Source organism: Globicephala melas, chromosome 8 (assembly GCF_963455315.2).
Source record: "Globicephala melas chromosome 8, mGloMel1.2, whole genome shotgun sequence".
NCBI lineage: Eukaryota > Metazoa > Chordata > Mammalia > Artiodactyla > Delphinidae > Globicephala > Globicephala melas.
In genome coordinates, this window is record NC_083321.1 from 55110106 (window position 1) to 55129563 (window position 19458).

General features: G+C 45.8%; 1 protein-coding gene across 1 annotated transcript in view; it reads right to left on the bottom strand.

The window, feature by feature from the left end:
- The window catches only part of GAB2 (GRB2 associated binding protein 2), a 174967-nt gene that overhangs the window by 5038 nt on the left and 150471 nt on the right, over positions 1 to 19458 (bottom strand). Inside the window, exons 4-9 of the mRNA XM_030835962.3 lie at positions 6313 to 6905; positions 5418 to 5512; positions 4115 to 4379; positions 2587 to 2677; positions 2199 to 2301; positions 501 to 626 (exon numbers count right to left, since the gene is read on the bottom strand). Of these exons, the coding sequence (XP_030691822.1) occupies positions 501 to 626; positions 2199 to 2301; positions 2587 to 2677; positions 4115 to 4379; positions 5418 to 5512; positions 6313 to 6905 (1273 nt within the window). The remainder of the gene's footprint in view (positions 1 to 500; positions 627 to 2198; positions 2302 to 2586; positions 2678 to 4114; positions 4380 to 5417; positions 5513 to 6312; positions 6906 to 19458) is intronic.

A 19458-nucleotide genomic window follows, 5' to 3' on the forward strand; every position in this document is an offset into this window, starting at 1 on the left:
CACAGGGGTTTGTGCGTGGCTCGCCGTGAGCGCGCAGAGCCGTCCTGTGCGGGACGCTGCGCCGGGGCTGCTGAATGGACTGGGCGGCTAAGTGTGCTTCCTGAGGGGGGCCTTCCCGGGCCCGGAAGCCCTTCTGCAGGCTGCACCTGGACAGCGAGTTCTCAAAGAAGAACTCAGGACCAGGACACAGGATCCCCGAGTCTCGGCTCTGTCGTGGGTTCACACGTGACCTCGAGCCGCTCGTGTCTCCGTGTGCATTCGTTCGCCCATCCGCACGACAGGGGGGGTGGGCTGACGGATGCGGTCCTACGGGCTCAGGGTACCTGTGTGCTGAGAGTGAGGGCGCGTGAGCCCCCGGAGACCCAGGCTACGGCACGGCCCAGTCACAGAAGCAGAGTGCTGCCGGCCTGCGCTGAAGGCAGCTGGCCTCCGGGACCCCTCCCCCAGGGCCGCCAAAGCTCGGACTGACACCCACCCACCTGCCCGCCCGCCCCAGGCACCTTGCGGTGGGGGCTTGGGGAGCTCGGCTGGAAGTCCAGGGCCAGATAATCCACGCTGCCAGTGCTCTTCTTAGGGGCCGGACTGTTGGTGCCACTGGGAATGGGAGATGCAGACACTGGGTTTTGCTATCACAAAGGAGGGAAAGACCATTAGTTAGTTTAGGAAACAGATTAACCCACCATCGGGCAAACAACACCTCTGGGAGTAAGAGCAACTAACTAGCTCGATGAGTGCCGACTCTGTGCCCTGCACTGTGCCGGGGACTTCTCACGTTCTTGTCTAAACCCTCACAATGATCCTGTGACGTAGGTATTATTACTGTTCTTATTCTTTACAACGAAGATAAAACTCTGGTTCGGAGAAGTAAAGCAACTTGCCCACGGCTGCACAGCTGGTGAGCAGGGAGGACTACCCCGCTGTGCCACGCTGCCTCCCTTCCAGGGCATCAGGCCGCGTCTCACCTGTGATCTCCCGGACAGACCAGCCCCCGCTTGCTGGCCCCAAGAAGGGAGCACATGTCCTTTACGCACTGGACCCTGGAAAGGTTTCTGTTGCACCAGATCTGCTTCTCTTGGGCTCCCACCCAGGGCCCGGAGCGGGGCTGTCACACCGCAGCGGCCTGTCCCTCCAGCCCCAGCTCCTCAGGGGTCTCAGCAGAGGGGCCTCATCCCCAGGCGGCAGAAAGCCCCAGTCCCTCAGCGGACACGCTCCATGGTCCCGTCTCATCCAGGCATCAAGACCAACTTGTCTGGCACTTTCCTGAAGACACCTTCTAATGAGAAATGCAATAAACAGTCCTAAGCTTTGTTTTGTTTTCGGCTGCTTTACTGGTTGGTAGATTTGTTCTATTTATGCAGCAACTGCCAGGTGCTGGGCAGCCACTCCCTTTGCACTGGGAATCTCAGGGGGCAGAACCCTGTGTTTATTCCCTCTGTGAGGGCCTTCACCACACCGAGTCATGCACACGTGTGCCTCCCCACCGCTGAGTGGGGTAACACACACTCAACAGACATACTCCCATACCTCCTCATGGTCAAGGGAACGGGATAAGGAAATGAAGAGATCGTTTAGTTTTGAAAGATTTTAACAGGATAGAACAAGGAAGTTAATTCTGAAGGCTGCTCTAGTTCTTCTCTACAGGCCCCTGATGACTATTCTGAAACAGCAGCTAACCACTTGGCCTGCTAACTCTTCTGGGGCTCCCTCCTGCCCCAGCACAAGTGCAGACTTCCCAAGACAGCATTCGGGGTCCTTCATGATCTGACTCCAGTCCAACCTCCCCGCCTGCCCACTCCACCTTCGCCCAGAGTTAATGACCATCATTCTCCGTGTTCCTGTCTGCACGACCACTCCACCTCAGCGCCTCCCCTTTCCCTAGTCCGGTGTGATCGCCCATCCTGCGGGTGCGTCCCTGCAGCACCGCCTCTCCAGGGACACCGACCATGCCACCTGTGTTACAGTCGTGAGAGAGGCAGGCCTTCTCTGCCCCTTAAGAGAGCAGCCTCCTTGAGGGCAGGGACTGCGCCTTCCTTGCCTCTGACGATGACCCCACAGTGCTCGACATGTATGTGCTCAAGACGGATTTGCAGCAGCAAACTAAATCACAAATAATGTGGGTGGCCTGAGGCCGGGGTGAATTAGTGAGCTGGGAAGTGGAGGAGTGAGAGGTGGGTTCCAGGGGACAATAGAGGACTCACCATAGGGACGTAGTTCTCTTCGCTGTCTCCCGAGTCCGTGCTGGTGATGCTCTGTGTGGAGATGGGGCGGCAGTACTGGGTGGATCCCGGGTTGAAGGAGTGGCTGTGGGGAGAAGACAGGGAGTAAACCCTGGGGCACATCCAGCCTCCCGCCGGGCCCTGGCCCTCACACCCCCAGACAGACCTCTGCCCTCCATTATCAGACTAAGATCGGATACAGAGCGGGGACAACTTTTCTCCCTTCACAGAAGAAGAAAACCAAGCCCTGAGCTACCAACAGCCATCAGCAGCAGGACGGAGCCTTCCTGGCACACGGCCTAGTGACCCATTCCATTCACCAACCTGATGGCCCTGTTCCAAGTTCCCGTGTCCACAAATAGACACTTACATGGCCCTGGACCAAGACTTGGTGATGGGTGACTTGAAGGGGAGCTCATCGATGACAGTATTGTTTCTCAGGTCAAGTGGTGTTGGCTTTGCTGCAGCAGGAACAGAAAGTCGAGTCATCAGCCAATGATGATAATGCCACACATACAGACACTTACACGTGACACACAAGTGCATTTATGAGTCATTCCTATTCATCCCAGTTGTTCAGGGGGAGACTGAAGCTCTCAGCAAGGTTACACAATCTCTGCCCATGCTGACAGGCCCTGAAGCCATGTCTTCAGATGCCAAATTTTATATTCTTCGCACCGTACCTATGGTAATCATACTTTCGGAACCTAAAGTGGGGACACAGGGTGTGGCAACAGACTGTTTTCCGTGGATTTGTGACTGCATATGAAGACAAGAGATGATATTTGAAACATCATAGAGAAGGCCACCGTGACTGCCCCCTGACCACCAGGACTGTGGAGCCTTCAGTGGAGGAAGGTGAACGTCACCAAGTCCTGAAGGCTTCAATCCAAATGCTGAGATCTGCATTCTCTGTTGGCCAGCCCGAAGGGGGCTTAGGTCTGTCCAGTGACTCTACTTCTCCCTCTGAATCCCTGCCACTGATCCAGGACTGCAGAATGAGGTCGAGGCAGACCTGACACTTGCACTGCAGCACTTCTTCCTGGTCTAAATGCAGAGGGCACAGAGCTAACTTTACTGAACACCTGCCATGCACTAGAGTCAATGTCCTAGATGCTTTCCTCCTCACCAAACCCGGAAGGCAGGCATGACTATCCCCACTTCACAGATAAGAAAACGGAGGCTCAGAGAATTTACAGGATCTACTCAAAGTCACACACCTAGGAAGTGCTGGCTAAGGATTCCAACCCACATCTACCTGGTTCGAAAGCTCAGTCCTTTCAATTATAGCATAGTGTATCTTTTCATGGACTGCTCTGTCAGTTCTACCTTGCCCAGCCCCAGAGCTAATACAAATACCTCATCCTTGAATTACATCTCATACATTATGAAGCACTTTTAGATGTATTATCTATGTCCTTCAATGTCTCTGGGAGGTACGTTTTACACTTCCCATTTCACAGATGAGAAATAAGGCACAGAGACACAGGATGATTTGTTTATAATCACATGTTAGCAGGTAGCAGGGCTGGCACCTGAATCCATCCTGTCCTTCTGATTCCTGCACTCTTTCTGCTCATCAAGGGTCCTCAAGAGCCAGTCCCTAGGGTGCCAGACCACTGGGATGAATTTGGGGTGTGTGTGTGTGTGAGTGTGTGTGTGAGTGTGTGTGAGTGTGTGTGTGTGTGTGAGAGAGAGAGAGAGAGAGAGAGAGAGAGAGAGAGAGAGAGAGAGAGAGAGTGTGTGTGTGTGTGTGTGTGTGTGTGTGTTTGGGTTGGTTTAGGCCCCAGAGGCTGCCACTTCCTTGCAAGAAAATTTAGGATCCACCTGATCCCTAAATGAATGCAAACAGTCCCTGAACATTGTCCAGAGATGGAACGAGGAAACAGTGGACTTACCTTTCCGGTCAGGTTTGAGGTTGCGGTTGACAGGGGGTGGCTGGATCTCACTCGCTCGGCTGGAGCCTCGGTGCATAGGAAGGGCTGAGGTGGGGTAGCCCAGCGGGTCAAAGTGATGGGGCCCCGGGCTCATGGGGATGTAGACACTCTGGGAATTGTCACCTGCTCGCTCCAAAGCCAGCAGGGTGGAGGAGCCTGGATTCATAGGCACGTAGTTGTCTTCGGAATTGGTGCTATCCGATCGGCCTACCACTGTTTTCCCTGGCTAGGAGCGAAAAGAAATACTGCTGTCACTAGTGACAGGAAACAAGAAGGGGTGAGAATCTGTACACAAGGCAAGGAAAGCCTGAGTTGGGTGTACTGTGCACCTATAAGGCGGACCCTGGGAAAAACAACTAAGAAAGCAGAGGAGGAGACAGGAAGAAACGCGGTCTGTGGGTCTCTTCCAGCTTCCATGATCCCTTGGAGCTTACTTATAACTTGTGATAAATCTTTAGTATAAAGCATCTACGAGGCGTTCTGAATGCCTGACCAAGCAGAGCTTTGGTTCAGGACCCTCCCTCTTCCTCAGGTCCGGACTCATCACTGGCAGGTCAGCACCTGCCACTGGCAGGGCAAGGAGCGTAAGAGAAGCCTTGGCCCTGGCAGGTGAGGTCTGGGGCAGGTGTGCTTCCCCAACCCAGCTTTCAGTGTGACTGCCGGGCTGCAGTCAGAGCTGCCACGGGGCTGTACAATGCAGCTACCCTGGCCACAGCCTTCCTTTAACTCCTGCCTTGTCTTTCCAGACACACAACTAAGCTGCTTTTGCTTCAGTTACCTGATTTCACAGTCTTTCCAGTGGGCCTGAAGCCAGGCCCTAGTCAGCTTAGCTGGGCCCGACATCTCGGAGAACTGTCATCAGCCCCCTCCTCAGGGCAGCCTGGGGTCCTGCACGCAAACCATAATTCTGCCACTGAGCCTGACTCGGAGCACCGGCCCTGCCTGGTGAGACCTCACGGCAAGGATGCTGCCTTAGAGCCGCCATCCCGGCGCCTGCGTCCGCTGCATCCTGGACGCTTCCTGCTTACCCACAGTGATGAGCCTTACAGGCTGCTGCACCTAAGTACATACATTTCTTCCAGATCAGGATACCTGCCTCTTACTTTCCAAAAACTCAACCCAGGGTTCTGAACTGAGACAAGAAGCCAGGCAGGCTCCTAAGAGGGAGAGGCCATCATGCTTTGGGGCTGTGTTTTTAGTTCCATGCCTGTGACCTTTAATCCACCTGAGCTGACTTAAGGACCCCTGGCTAAACCCCACTCACCAGAAAAGCGCTGACTGCGTCACTCACGGACTCGGTGGACCGGCCTGCATTGTCTCCACCACGCTGGGGGTAGTCGTAGGACTCGCAGGAAGAAGCTACGACAGAGGAAGGAAGAGCCATGTGCACTCACTGGAGTCAATCCCTGTGTTGACACTTCCCCACACCCTCACCAGTGTGGCTCAGAGTCTTACTGATACTCCGAAGATACTGCTCTCAACCCCTAATGATAAGGGATTGCTTCTATCATATCACTCCTCAGCTCACAAATTCCTCCCAGGCTTCTGGATGTAGCCCCAGTGTTAGCAGACGCCAAATGAAAGGAATTAATATTATTCTACTTTTTCATCAAACAGAGGAGGTTATAGGCAGAGTTGGAATACTCTCAGTAGGAAATCAGCAACAGAATTTAATACTTCAGACAGACGTTCAGACTTTAACCAGAGATTCAAATGTGGCTTAGAAAATATTTAGTAGATTTGATTTTAAAAGTCTGTTGGTCCACATAGGTTTGGCTCCAGTTTGGACTAGGCTTCTAAATTTATTTTTGAAATCTTTGGTTTGATTTATAAATGAATAAAAGCCTGTGATTTGGACCTCTAAACCCATAATGTGTTGTACTGTGGTTAACCAAGAATGTTCTACCTCCTTAGTAGAACAGTAACTTCTCTCAGGCAGGGTCTGCTAAACTCTTGCCATTGTGGCGTCTACTAACAGCCTCCAGTGCTGGAGGACAAACTAGGAAAGGTCTGGGTGGAAGATGCCTAAACCTGTGGGTAGCACAGGTCCCCTGGGTGGGACTTAAGTCTCCTTGGCATGGATGACCGAGAACCAGCACACTACGGAGAACCCCTGTGCTCCCTCCCTTCCCCCGGCCTCAGCAAGGGCTCACACTGACCTCGGTGAAGTCGGCTGTTGTCCATGGCTGGGAGGGTGTTGCGCCTGGGGATGGTCGCCGCGGCAGAGGCCGATCTGCTGCTGTCACCGGCTGGAGGCCTCTGCTGAGGGCTGCCCCATCGAGGTGTTTCTGCCTGACTTGGCTTGGGGGGCCGGGGTGGGGGGGCTGCGGCCGAGTCCCCAGGAGTGGCGACTGCCATGGTGTTGTGGTTCCTGTCCAGTGTGAACGTCCTAGGGATCTGGTAGGCTGAGAGTGGGGTGGCCGGAACATCCATATTGTCCACCAGGAGGTCCCCAAACTCGCGGCACAGGGTGTTGCTGGGCGTCTTGAAGGTGTACACGTCCTCGTGATCCGTCTCAGAGCCTGTGAGGCTGCCCTTGGTGTGGCCATGGGAGGCCAGGCTCCGGGGGAGGTCGTAGGTACTGTCTCTGAATTCTGTATTGTGCCTGCTTGGCTTGGGGAGGCTGTAGAAGCCGTGGACTTGACCACTGACCCCGTTGACACAGTGTCCGTTGCCCTGGGCGAGTTTCTGCACGGCCGTGTCGCTCCTCATGAGAAACGAGGCCCTGGTGCCCTGAGAGAAGCTGGCGCTCCTAAGAGACAGAAAGAAGGGGGTGCGGGGGTTAGAGGAGGCCAGGGCTGCCCACCAGCGAGGCAAGCGGGCCTGTTCAAACCCTGTGCAGCTAGGTGGTGTGGAACGCACAGGCTGAGGAGGCTGGCAGGCCTGAGGGTTAACTGGGCAAGGCACGTTTTCTCTCTGAGCTTTAGTAAATGCGTCTGCAAAAATGGTGATTAAAATCATGCTTTGAAGGTTGCTTAGAAATTGGACTCGAGTGTATCTAGTAAGTATATGTTCAGTGTTAGCCTTTATTCCTTCCCCTACTCCCAAATGGCTGTGATTAGCAGAGGTTGGTCTTACCTTCCCAAATATATATCAACAAGCTAGTTATACCACACACTTGTTTATTGTTTTCAGTGCCACAAAATATATGCATTCGTATACAAAGGCTGTGAGATAGTGGAAAGAACCCTTAAGTTGGTATCAGAAAATAGCAAGTCATTTTATCTGAGTCTCAGTTTTCCCACTGTAAAACAAGTCAGCTAATGTACTGTTCTAAGTTATACAGAACTATTCAAATGTAAGCCATAGCTTTATTTTCTATCATATATTATGGTTCATTGAGAGGCATTTAGAGGGGAAAATATCTCTTTCCAGAAGACTAAAATTCTACAGGAAAAATGTTTTCCTGTTTGGGAACTATATTCAGGACAGAAAAGGTTTTGATTATTACTTTTTAAAAATTCATGTTTTAGGGAAATAAGATTTAAAAAGTAAAACGATCTGGGGGGGGGGGCGGCGAAGGGATTTGTGCAGGTTCCATTTCCACCACTGATATGCTCTGTGGGCTTCACCAAGTCTCCTTCCCCAAGGCAGGACCTGGTGTGTCTCAATAGCTCTTAAGGGTCCATCTGGTTCTGAAACTCCACAACCCTTTGGGTGTATTAGCCGGGTTTCCAAACTGGATTCTGTGTTCTGCTTAGGCGCCTTAGGAAATTAGAAGGTGATGTTCGGAGCAAGTAGAGATTCAGGTCTGCTTTTCTCTCTCTTACAGTAGGATTCTTCATAGGATTCCATTTGGGGGAAATAAAGGAATCACTATTCTAGAACTGTCATTTAGTGGTGATTCTCAGCTTTTTGGAGGCTATATGCCTCTTTAAGAATCTGATTAAAAGCTCTCGGCACTTCTCACCAGAATAAGGCAAGCCTCACATACATACAAAGTTGCATGCTATCTCTAAGGGGGGTGGGCAGCTCTTAACCCACCGAGGCCGATCCATGGAACTTCCGTCTTATACAAGCTCTCTCAGCTCATGGGGAGCTTGTTATGTGTGGATGTGGCCACCAGATGGCGATAGAAACTAAGGCCCATCAGCTTAGAAAGAGGAAGGGCAACAGGTGTCTCAGCAGCCAAGCTCTCTCTTGCGTAAACTTGCATCCTTGATGGCTAGGACTTCCATTTCAGTCCCCAGACCTTCCGCGGCCCTCCTCTCTGGTCCTCCGTATTCTCTCTCCTTCCTATTTCGTTCCACACGCATAACCAAGGCGACAGGCATGGCCTAGATCACTGAACATCTAGCCTTTAGATAACGAAGTGCCTGAAGCAGAGGACCAGGGAGCCAATGGTAGACGTAAGGTGTTCACGTTGTTCACATCTGTCCGTTTGTCTGTGGTGCCTTTCATTTTGTCTTTTGGAATTTCCAGCGCTGGTGGGTGCCCTATCTGGATTTGTTCATTTAAAAAACATTTATGGATGTCCTACTTTCCACCTGGGCCGGGCACAATGGATACAGAGAAGCCTCCTGCCCTGGGGGAGGGGGCACAGTGGTAGAGGAGTTGACATACATGCAAATCTTTTTTTTTTTAAAGAAATTTATTTATTTTTGGCTGCATCGGGTCTTTGTTGCTGCGCGCGGGCTTTTCTCTAGTTGTGGCGAGCGGGGGCTACTCTTTGTTGCGGTGCGTGGGCTTCTCATTGCAGTGGGCTTCTCTTGTTGCGGAGCACGGGCTCTAGGCACGCAGTCGGTAGTTGTGGCTCGCGGGCTCTAGAGCGTGGGCTCTAGAGCGCAGGCTCAGTAGTTGTGGCGCACGGGCTTAGTTGCTCCGCGGCATGTGGGATCTTCCCGGACCAGGGATCGAACCCATGTCCCCTGCATTGGCAGGCGGATCCTTAACCATTGCGCCACCAGGGAAGTCCCTTTGCGTGCAAATCTTATAATCAAGCCAGTGAGTAAGAGGCTGTTGACAGATTTATACCAACCCTCCCTGGTGGTGGTGGTGGTACAGAATGTCAGGGGAGGCCTCTCCAAAGATGTCACCTCTAACTGACTCTGGCAACTGGCCTGGCATAAGGCAAGAGAAGGGAAAAGGTGTTCCAGTTAGAGGGACACAGAAGTAGAACACAATCTGGCAAGTTCAAGGAAACGCAAGCTGCTCAGGCTGGAGCAAGTGCCTTGGGAGGCGGGGCTGAGAGATGGCCGTGGAGGGGCCAGGCCTGGGCTGATGAGAATGGGAGTCCTTGAAAGATTTTAAGGTGGTGCAGGGGTGGGGAGAGCATTGCAGGTATACTGCAGTCACCTTAAACATATGCAAGAGTGAACTCCTCATCTTCCTCCTGACTCTCCAGTCTGGGAAAGGCACCAGCCACTCAAGCCGAAATCTGGAGTTACCTTATGATTTCTCACTCAATAATCACATCAGGTCCTACTGCATCCACCCCAGTTCAGGTCCTCCTGATTTTCTTCTGCAATAACGAAAGGGGTAATAACTCGTCTCCCATCAGCCTAGGACCTCTCTGATCCTCTTTATCCCGCTCACATTGACTTTCTTAACTTCCCAGCTTAACCATTTTCAAAACTGCCTCAATGCCTTTAGGACCGAGTCATATTCCAACGCCAACTCACCTCTCCAATCTCCCCTCCCCAGTTCCCCTTCCCACTCTAGGGTCTACTCAGTCAACTGCCCAGGTGTTCCCGCATGCCCCAGGCAGTCAGGCCTCCGCGCCTTGTTGTGTGGTTTGCTCTGTCTGGAAGGCCTCTTACTCCAGGCTGGCGAGCTCATACTCGGCTCAAGTGGCACATCTTCTGAAGCTGTTTCTTACATCCTCTACCTCCCAGCACAAGCCATCACTTGCTCGACTCTGTTCCTGGAGCAGGCAGCCATTGTTATCTGTGTTACGCACCATTGTTACTTATCTCCTCCATCAGACTGTGATTTCCTTGAGGAAAGAAGAAACTGTGTCTTATTCATTTCTCTCATCTGCACCGGGATCAGTGCTTGTCACATAGTAAACAGTGAATAAATGTTTGTTGAATAAATAAGCAAATGAATGTATAAAGAAAGAAAGAAAGAAAGAAAAGCGTTGGTGCTGCTGTGCCCTTTCCTGAGCTTGGCCTGAACCCTCTGGAGCAGAAGAGTGAAACCCCTCCTCTTCAGAACACATGAGCTCATGTCCCAACCTCCTGCTGTCGTGGCATCTCCTCTCCAGTCACAGAACTACTCGCTCATCCCTCAACCCACTCCCTGAGCTCCAGCCCTGGGCTTGCATAATTTACCTTTCTCTGGAATGTTTCCCTGATGCGCCAAAATCTTACACAAAGCGCCAGAGAAGCCTTTTTGCTCCACGATGGTGTTTTAGGTCCTCTAAGTCTCCTTGTCACTTTACTCACCACTCCTCCTTTGCTCCCACAGCACTCTGCTTCCATCACAACACTCATCTCGTGTGAAATTTATCTGGGTCTGGGTCTTTCCACTCCTACCCGACCCTGTGCTTCTAGAAGGCAGGGCACCATATCCTGTCCCCTGGCATAGTTCCTGGCATGTGGTAGATGATACCGATGCACTGAGGGGGACTGACCATTACTTCAAGAATCAGGTGAAAGGAGTTGAACAAGGGAAACAAACTTGCCCAAAGGTATACACTTGGACGGTAGCAGAACTGGTTCCAGCACCCAGGTCCCTGGACTCCCTGCCCAAAACCCACACCGCTACAGTGCGCTCCCTTTGGACAAGAATCAAGAGGGGGAATTCTGAGCACTTAGAAGTCCTGCGGCCTTTACTGCTTTCATGCAGGCCTTTACTGAGGCCTGTGCCACCATGATGTGCTGAGTTGCTTTTCTGGGACAGATACCTGGAAGCAGTGGATTTGGAGAAAGGTTTCTCTTCCAGGGCTCTGGGCTGACAGAGGCCTCATAAAATGAGCCCAGTACTGTGCCAGGCACATCATATGTGATGTAGCTTTTAATCCTCCTGACAGTTCTGAGGGACAGGTATTACCCTCACACATCCGGTGAGGAGAAACGATACATGGCAGACATGGTGCCAGAAGATACTCGAACACAAGTGTATAGGGGAGCTCCCTGGGGGCAGAGAGAAGTTTGGGAGAAAATGCTCCCCCAAGCCCAGCAGCTTTTCCTTTCCATTCCTGGCTCCCAGCTGCTCCCAGAGCCCCAGGTGGATGGGGCTATCACACCACCACTTGTACATGCTTTGGTTTTAATATCAACCCAAAACTCTCTCTTGGCTGTTAGGAATGCTTTCCTAGCTTTTCCCAGCCACTTTATTTTGCACTTGTTCTTTTGTACATTTTCTCATGTTATGGTAACATACTACACCACAATTTCACTCCTTCCACTCTACGAGATGCCAAGTACCTTATAACAATAAAGGGCCAATTTAATTTTTTTCTGCTATTTTTTAATTTGGAGTATAATTGAATGCTTGTAAGTAAATTAGCCACCATTTAGAGTTCTGTACCTGTCACTGGCAATCCTAAGAGGTCATTTGGACCATCCTTCTGTATCTGACTCATTGCAAATGGATCCTTCCTGCGAGGGAAGAAAAGTCAGAAAATTCTGTCCCACAATCTCTAAGAGGTGAGGTGATCTTTGTATCTCAAACTCTTCTGGCTGCAATACTGAGCCTGCCTTCTCTCTGTGGTTACAGAGAGAAGCTGTATTTGTGAAATTAAATGAAGGTAAAAGCTGTATATTCTGCCTTTGGTCAATCAAAGCCACTGGGAGAATGAGCCTTAGAAATGATTAATCACAGGTAAGTTCTCCATGGACATTTCTGATTGTACTTTTTACCCCCTATCTTTCTGTAGAATAGTGCTTGCTGCAGGGTCAGTGATGCGTTCATTCTGGAATTTCGTTACTTGAAATTTCACTTTCCTCAACCCTCACCAGAATTATGGCTTTCCAGGGCATGTGACCCACCACACACCACAACACATCACATGTTACAGGTTTAACAGTCTCCTTGAAATAAGAAGACAGAGATTGGCTAGAATCCAGCTAGAGGACAAAAATAAATCTAGTGAAACTACTTTGTTTTCAAAAACAAAAAAGATTCTGCTTGTCTTGACAGTGTCATTCAAAACTCCTTCCATTGGCAATAGTTACTATTCTGAATTATTAGTTATTTTAGCTCAGTGGAAGAGCTGGAGTTTGAGGACTGAAGTCATTTTAACCAGAATACATACTATCTGGTACTTGAAGAAATGTTAGTGGCTAGTAGTATAGTAAGAGTAATAATAAAAAAGTCATGGTTTTATCTCTAAGATGTTTCATTTGTTGTAACTGTATCAGGATCCCTCATGAATGTAGAAGGGGAGAGACAGAAGGCTGGTATTATTGGCCTCAGTAAATACTATTTCACTAGAATCATCAGGCATATTTATGTCTATGCTAGGCAGAGATGAACGAGCTGCTTCTCTCTCAAAGTCCCTACTCAAAAGTAACCCTGTAAGATTATTTTGGAGATCAAATGAGGTAACTAACATAAAAGAGCGCTGTAAACTGTAAAGCATTATTCCTCTTTCCAGAGTACCTAGTGTGTAATGTGAATGTCAGAAGCAGTGCATGGGTAAAGCCCATCCACATACTTCGCCAGCACTTGGCGTTGCTAGTCTTTTTTTGTTTTGACCATTCCAGGGGAGACGAAGCAAAACCTCACTGAGGTTTTAATTTGCATTTCCATGATGTTTCAGCATCTTTTCGTGAGCTTATTGGTCATTCTTATATCTATTTTTTTTTTTGTGAAGTGTCTGTTCAAATCTTTCGCCCATTTAAAACAAAAATTGGTTGCGTGTCTTCTTACTGACTTGTAATAGCTCTTTATATATTCTACGAATAACTCCTTTGTCAGATATGTGTTTTGAATATTTTCTCACATTTGGTGACTTGCCATTTGGTTTTCTTAATGGGATCTTTTGAAGAGCAAGTTTTAACTTTGATAACAACTACTTTATCATTTTTTTCTTTTATGATGCCTGCTCTTTAAATCCTATATAAAAATCTTTGTTTACCCCAAGATCACAGAGATGTTTTCTTCTATAAGTTTCACAATGTTAGACTTTACATTTAGGTCTCTGATACTTTTGAGTTAACTTTTGAGTAGTGTGATATGAAGCAAAGGTTTTTAAAAAAATTCCTATATGTTTTGTTTATGGTTCCCTTTGCTGTGCAAAAGCTTTTGAGTTTAATTAGGTCCCATTTGTTTTTTATTTTTATTTCCATGACTCTGGGAGATGGATAGAAAAAGACATTGCATGCACCCCAATGTTCACTGCAGCACTGTTTACAACAGCCAAGACATTGAAGTAACCTAAATGTCCATTGACAGATGAATGGATAAAGAAGATGTGGTGCATATACACAATGGAATATTACTCAGCCATTAAAAAGAATGAAATAATGCCGTTTGCAGTAACATGGATGGACCTAGAGATTGTCATACTGAGTGAAGTAACTCAGACAGAGAAAGAAAAGTATCATATGATATTGCTTATATGTGTAATCTAAAAAAAAATGATACACATGAACTTATTTATGAAACAGAAACAGACTCACAGGCTTAGAGAATGAATTTATGGTCACTGGTGGGGAAGGGTTGGGGGAAAGACAGACTGGGAGTTTGTGTGACATGTACACGCTCTATATTTAAAATAACCAACCAGGACCTACTGTATAACACAGGGAAACTCTGATCAATATTCTGTAATAACCTAAAATGGGAAAATAAGTTGAAAAAGAATAAATACATGTATATGTATAACGGAATCACTTTGCTGTACACCTGAAACTAACACATTATACTCCAATATAAAATAAAAATTTAAAAAATTCTTATATGGATATCCACTTGTTGAAAAGACTTTCATTTCCCTATTGGCACCTTTGTCAAAATCACACATATATTTTTCATTCTACCCCCTAGATTCACTAATCTGTTCTAGTGATTTTTATGTTTACCCTTTCATCAATACAACACTGTCTTGTCTAACCGTAGTTTGACAGAAAGTCTTGAAATCAGGTAGTATAAGCCCTCTTCTTTTTTTTAGATCTCTTTGGCTATTCACATTTTTTTAAGCATCTTTATTGGAGTATAATTGCTTTCCAGTGGTGTGTTAGTTTCTGCTTTATAACAAAGTGAATCAGTTATACATATACATATGTTCCCCTATCTCCTCCCTCTTGCGTCTCCCACCCACCCTCCCTATCCCCCCCGCAGGTGGTCACAAAGCACGGAGCTGATCTCCCTGTGCTATGTGGCAGCTTCCCACTAGCTATCTATTTTACATTTGGTAGTGTATATATGTCCATGCCACTCTCTCTGGCTATTCACATTTTAGCATATTTTGCATTTTCACGTAAATTTTAGAATTGACTTATCAATTTCTATGAAAAAGCTAGTTGGGATTTCTATTTGGATTGCATTGAATCTACAGATTAATTTGGGAAGAATTGCCATTTTAATAATATTGGGTCTTCCAATTCATAACTGTAGTATATTATGACTCTCCATATTTAGGTCTTTAATTTCCCTCAGCAATGTTAGATAGTGATTTCAGTGAAGAGATCTTGCATGTCTTTTGTTAAATTTATTACTAACTAGTTCATTTGGGGGGCATCACTATATAGAGAATTTTTTTTTTTTTTTTTTTTGTGGTATGCGGGCCTCTCACTGCTGTGGCCTCTCCCGTTGTGGAGCACAGTCTCCGGACGCACGGGCTCAGCGGCCATGGCTCACGGGCCCAGCCGCTCCGTGGCATGTGGGATCCTCCCGGACCGGGGCACGAACCCGTGTCCCCTGCGTCGGCAGGCGGACTCCCAACCACTGCGCCACCAGGGAAGCCCTATAGAGAATTTTTTAAAGTTCATTTTCCCAATTTTTCGAGGCTAGTGTGTAAAAATTAAGTTTTGTATAATAATCTTTTATCCTGTGACCTTGCTAAATTCCCTTATTAATTCTAGTATTTTCTATATTCTTCAGGAGTTTTTATATAAACAATCATGTTACCTGCAAATAGAGACAGCGTTACATCTTCCTTTCTGATATTTGTGCCTTTTATATTTTTCTTGTTCCCTTATTGAACTGGCTAGGATTTCTAGTACACTAGTGAACAGAAGTGGTGAGAGCAGGTATTCTCTCCTTGTCTCCAATATTAGGGGAATATGTTTACTATTTCTCCATTAGGTATGATATAAGCTGTAGGTTATCCTTTGAAGTCTGGTATTAGTTTGAGAAAGTTCTCCTCTATTCACAGTTTGCTAAGAAATATTTTTTGTGAAGAGGTATTAAGTTTTGTCAAATACTTTCTTAGCATCTATTGAGGTGATGATTATATGATTTTTCTCCTTTATTTATCTTAATGTGATGAATTATATCGGTTGGTTTTTGAATGTCAAACCAACCTTGTATTCCTGGGATGAACATTACTTTGTCATGGTGTCTTATCCCTAATGATGTATACAAACATATATATTCCCTAATATATATTATCCCTAAAATACATACACACATTTTAAATATATATATATATATATATTTTTTGTTGTTGTTGTTGGATTTGTTTTCTAATATATATATATATTTTTTTACGTGGGCCTCTCACTGTTGTGGCCTTCTCCCGTTGCGGAGCACAGGCTCCGGACGTGCAGGCTCAGCGGCCATAGCTCACGGGCCCAGCCGCTCCGCGGTATGTGGGATCTTCCCGGACCAGGGCATGAAACCGTGTCCCCTGCATCGGCAGGCAGACTCTCAACAACTGCGCCACCAGGGAAGCCCTCTAATACTTTTTTGTAGAAAAAAAGAAATTCTGTATCTATCATCACAGGGAATAATGCTTTGTAATTCTCTTTCTCATAATCTTTGTTGGTTTTGGTAGTAGAGTTATGTTGGTTATATAAAAATGAGTTGCAAAAGGATTCCTTCCTCTTACGTTTCCTAAAAAGAATTTGGGTAATATTTGTACTATTTTGTTTGAATATTTGACAGAATTAACCAGTAAACCACCTAGCTCTCTAGGTATTTACCCAAGAGATATGAAACAAATGTCCATACAAGATTTGTTAGTGACTGTTTATGTACAAATGCATCTTAATTTGTAATAGCCGAAACTGGAAACGACCCAACTGCCCATCAACATGTGACTGGATAAGTAAGTTGTGATATAAAGATACATTGAATTACTCCTCAGCAATAAACAGGAAAAACTAATGATGCATGCAACAACATGAATGAATGCCAAAAGCATTATGCTGATTGAAAGAAGTCAGAAAAAATAGTGATACTCTATGATTCCATTCAAGTTAATTCCAAAAAATGAAAACTAATGTAGTGACAGAAAGACTGTCAGTGGTTTCTGAGGAATATGGTAGAAGGAAGGACACATTACAAAGGGGCATGAGGACATTTTATATATATGGCATTGACTGTACTTCTATTACCCTTCAAAAATTATTTAAAAAAAAGGGGGGGAATCCTAGAATTGAAAAATGAATTAAAAAAACTATCCAGGGCTTCCCTGGTGGCGTAGTGGTTGAGAGTCCGCCTGCCGATCCAGGGGACGCGGGTTCGTGCCCTGGTCTGGGAAGATCCCACATGCCGCGGAGCGGCTGGGCCCGTGAGCTATGGCCGCTGAGCCTGTGCGTCCTGAGCCTGTGATCCACAACGGGAGAGGCCACACAGTGAGAGGCCCACGTACTGCAAAAAACAAAACAAAACAAAACAAAACTATCCAAACTGAGCACAGAAAGGAAAAAGGATAGAAAAAAAAAAAAAAGAATAGTATCAGTGACATGTAGGTTAAGTTTCAAGTGGTCTAGCATATGAGTAACTGAAGTTTCATATGAGCCTCAAAGGAAAGGAGAGACAAAATGGGGCAGAAGCAATACAGGTAGAAATTTTGCTGGACTGAATCAAAAATATCAACACACAGAATCAGACAGGCAAGTGAACCCCAAACATAGTAAATATAAAGAAAAACACACATTAGGAATATCACATTCAAACTGCTGAAAAAAGATAAAGAAAAAAACTTAAATCAGTCAGAGGTCCAAATAGCCAAAACAATCTTAAAAAAGAAGAACAAAGTTAAAGGTCTCACACTTCCTGATTTCAAAACTTATTACAAACCTCCAGTAACTAAAGCAGTGTGGTACTGGCATAAAGATGGACATATAGACAAAGGGAACAGAATACAGAGTCCAGAAATAAACCCTCAATGATTTTCAATAAAGATGCAAAGACCATGGGAAAGATCTTTTCCACAGCAAAGTACAGTCTTTTCAACAAACAGTTTTGGGAAAATTAGATATACACATGCAGAAAAATGAAGTTGGATCTTTACCTTATACTGTATGCAAAACTTAATGCAAAATGGATCAAAGCCCTAAATGTAAGAGCTAAAACAATAAAACTCTTAGAAGACAACAGGGGAAAATCTTCTTGAAATTGGATTTGGCCATGATTTCTTAGGTATGAAATAAAAAACACAGGTGACCCCACATGCCGCGGAGCGGCTGGGAGCGTGAGCCATGGCCACTGAGCCTGTGCGTCTGGAGCCTGTGCTCCACAATGGGAGAGGCCACAACAGTGAGAGGCCCACGTACCGCAAAAAAAAACCCCAAAAAAACACAGGTGACCAAAGTAAAAAGAGATAAATTGGATTACATCAAAATTAAAACCATTTCCGTGCATCAAAGGACACAATCAACAGAGTGAAAAGGCAGTCTTTAGAATGGGGGAAATATCTGCAAATCATGTATCTCATAAGGGGTTAATGTCCACAACATACAAAGAACTTTTACAACTCAACAATAACAAAAGACTCTGATAATAAATGGGCAAAGGACCTGAGTAGACATTTCTCCAAAAATGATATACCAGTTGGCAACAAATACCTGAAAAGATGCTGACTATCACTGATCATTAGGGAAATGCAAATGAAAACTACAATGAGATGCTACCTCACACCCATTTAGGATGGCTACTATCAAGAGACCAGAAAATAACAAGTGTTGGCAAGAAGGTGGAGAAACTAGAACCCTTGTGCACTGTTGTAAATTGGTGTAACCACTATGGAAAACAGTATGGCAATTCCTCAAAAAGCGACAATAGAATTACTGTATGACCCAGCAATTCTACTTCTGGGTATATACCTCAAATAACTGAAAGCAGAGTCCTGAAGAGTATTTATAAGCCCATGTTCACGGCAGCGTTATTCACAATAGCCAAAAGGTGGAAGTAACCCAAGGGTCTAACAATGGATGAGCAGATAAACAAAATGTGGAATATACATGAAATATTTATTCAGCCTTAAAAGGGAAGAAAATCCTGACACATGCCACAATGCAGATGAACCTTGAGGACTGCATAAAAAGACAACTACTGTATGATTCCACTTAAATGAGTTACCTAGAGAAGTCAAATTCATACAGATAAGTGGAATGGAGGTTATCAGGGGCTGGGGGAAGGTGAAATGGGGAGTTGTTTAAGAGTGGAGAGTTTAAATTTTGAGAGTTGAAAAGAGTTCTAGAGATTGGTTGCATAACAATGTGAAAGTACTTAATACTACTGAACTGTACAGTTAAAAATGGTTAAGATGGTACATTTTATATTATGTGTATTTTACCACAATTTTTTTTAAAAGAAGAGAAAAAAAATCATTCAGAGGAAGAAAGATACATTACATACAGGAGAATAAGAATAAAAAGAACAGCTGACCTGTCATCGGAAACAACGAAGGTCAGAAGACTATAGAATGGCATCCTTTAGAATGCCGAAATAAAACCATCATTCCAGAATTTTATACCCAGCAAAAATATCTCTAAAAAATAAAGGTGAAATAAAGGTATTTCCACATAAATGAAAGCTGGGAAAATCTGTTACCAGGGACTCACATGGCCAAAAATGGTAAAGGAAGCTCTTCCTTTACCAGAAGAGCTCTTCCTTTACCAGAAATAAAAACAGATAAAAACCCCACTAGATAATGTTTAATATTTGCTTTCAGCACTCATACGTATTTTAAACTTAGGAGGGAAAAAATAGTATTTTATAATTATGCAGATATTTACTATTTCTGCTGCTCTTTCTTCGTTCCTGATCTTAGTTTCCTTCTGGTACTTCTTTGCTTTAGCCTTATTATTTCTTTTAAGTCAGATCTCTTGGAAATTCTCTTATTTAACTTTCATCTGAGAGTGTCTTAATTTTGTTTTCATTCCTGAAGGAATACTTTTGCAGAATATAGACTTCTGGGTTGATAAGAGTTTCTTTTTCTTTCCATTAATTTCAAGTGTGTTTTC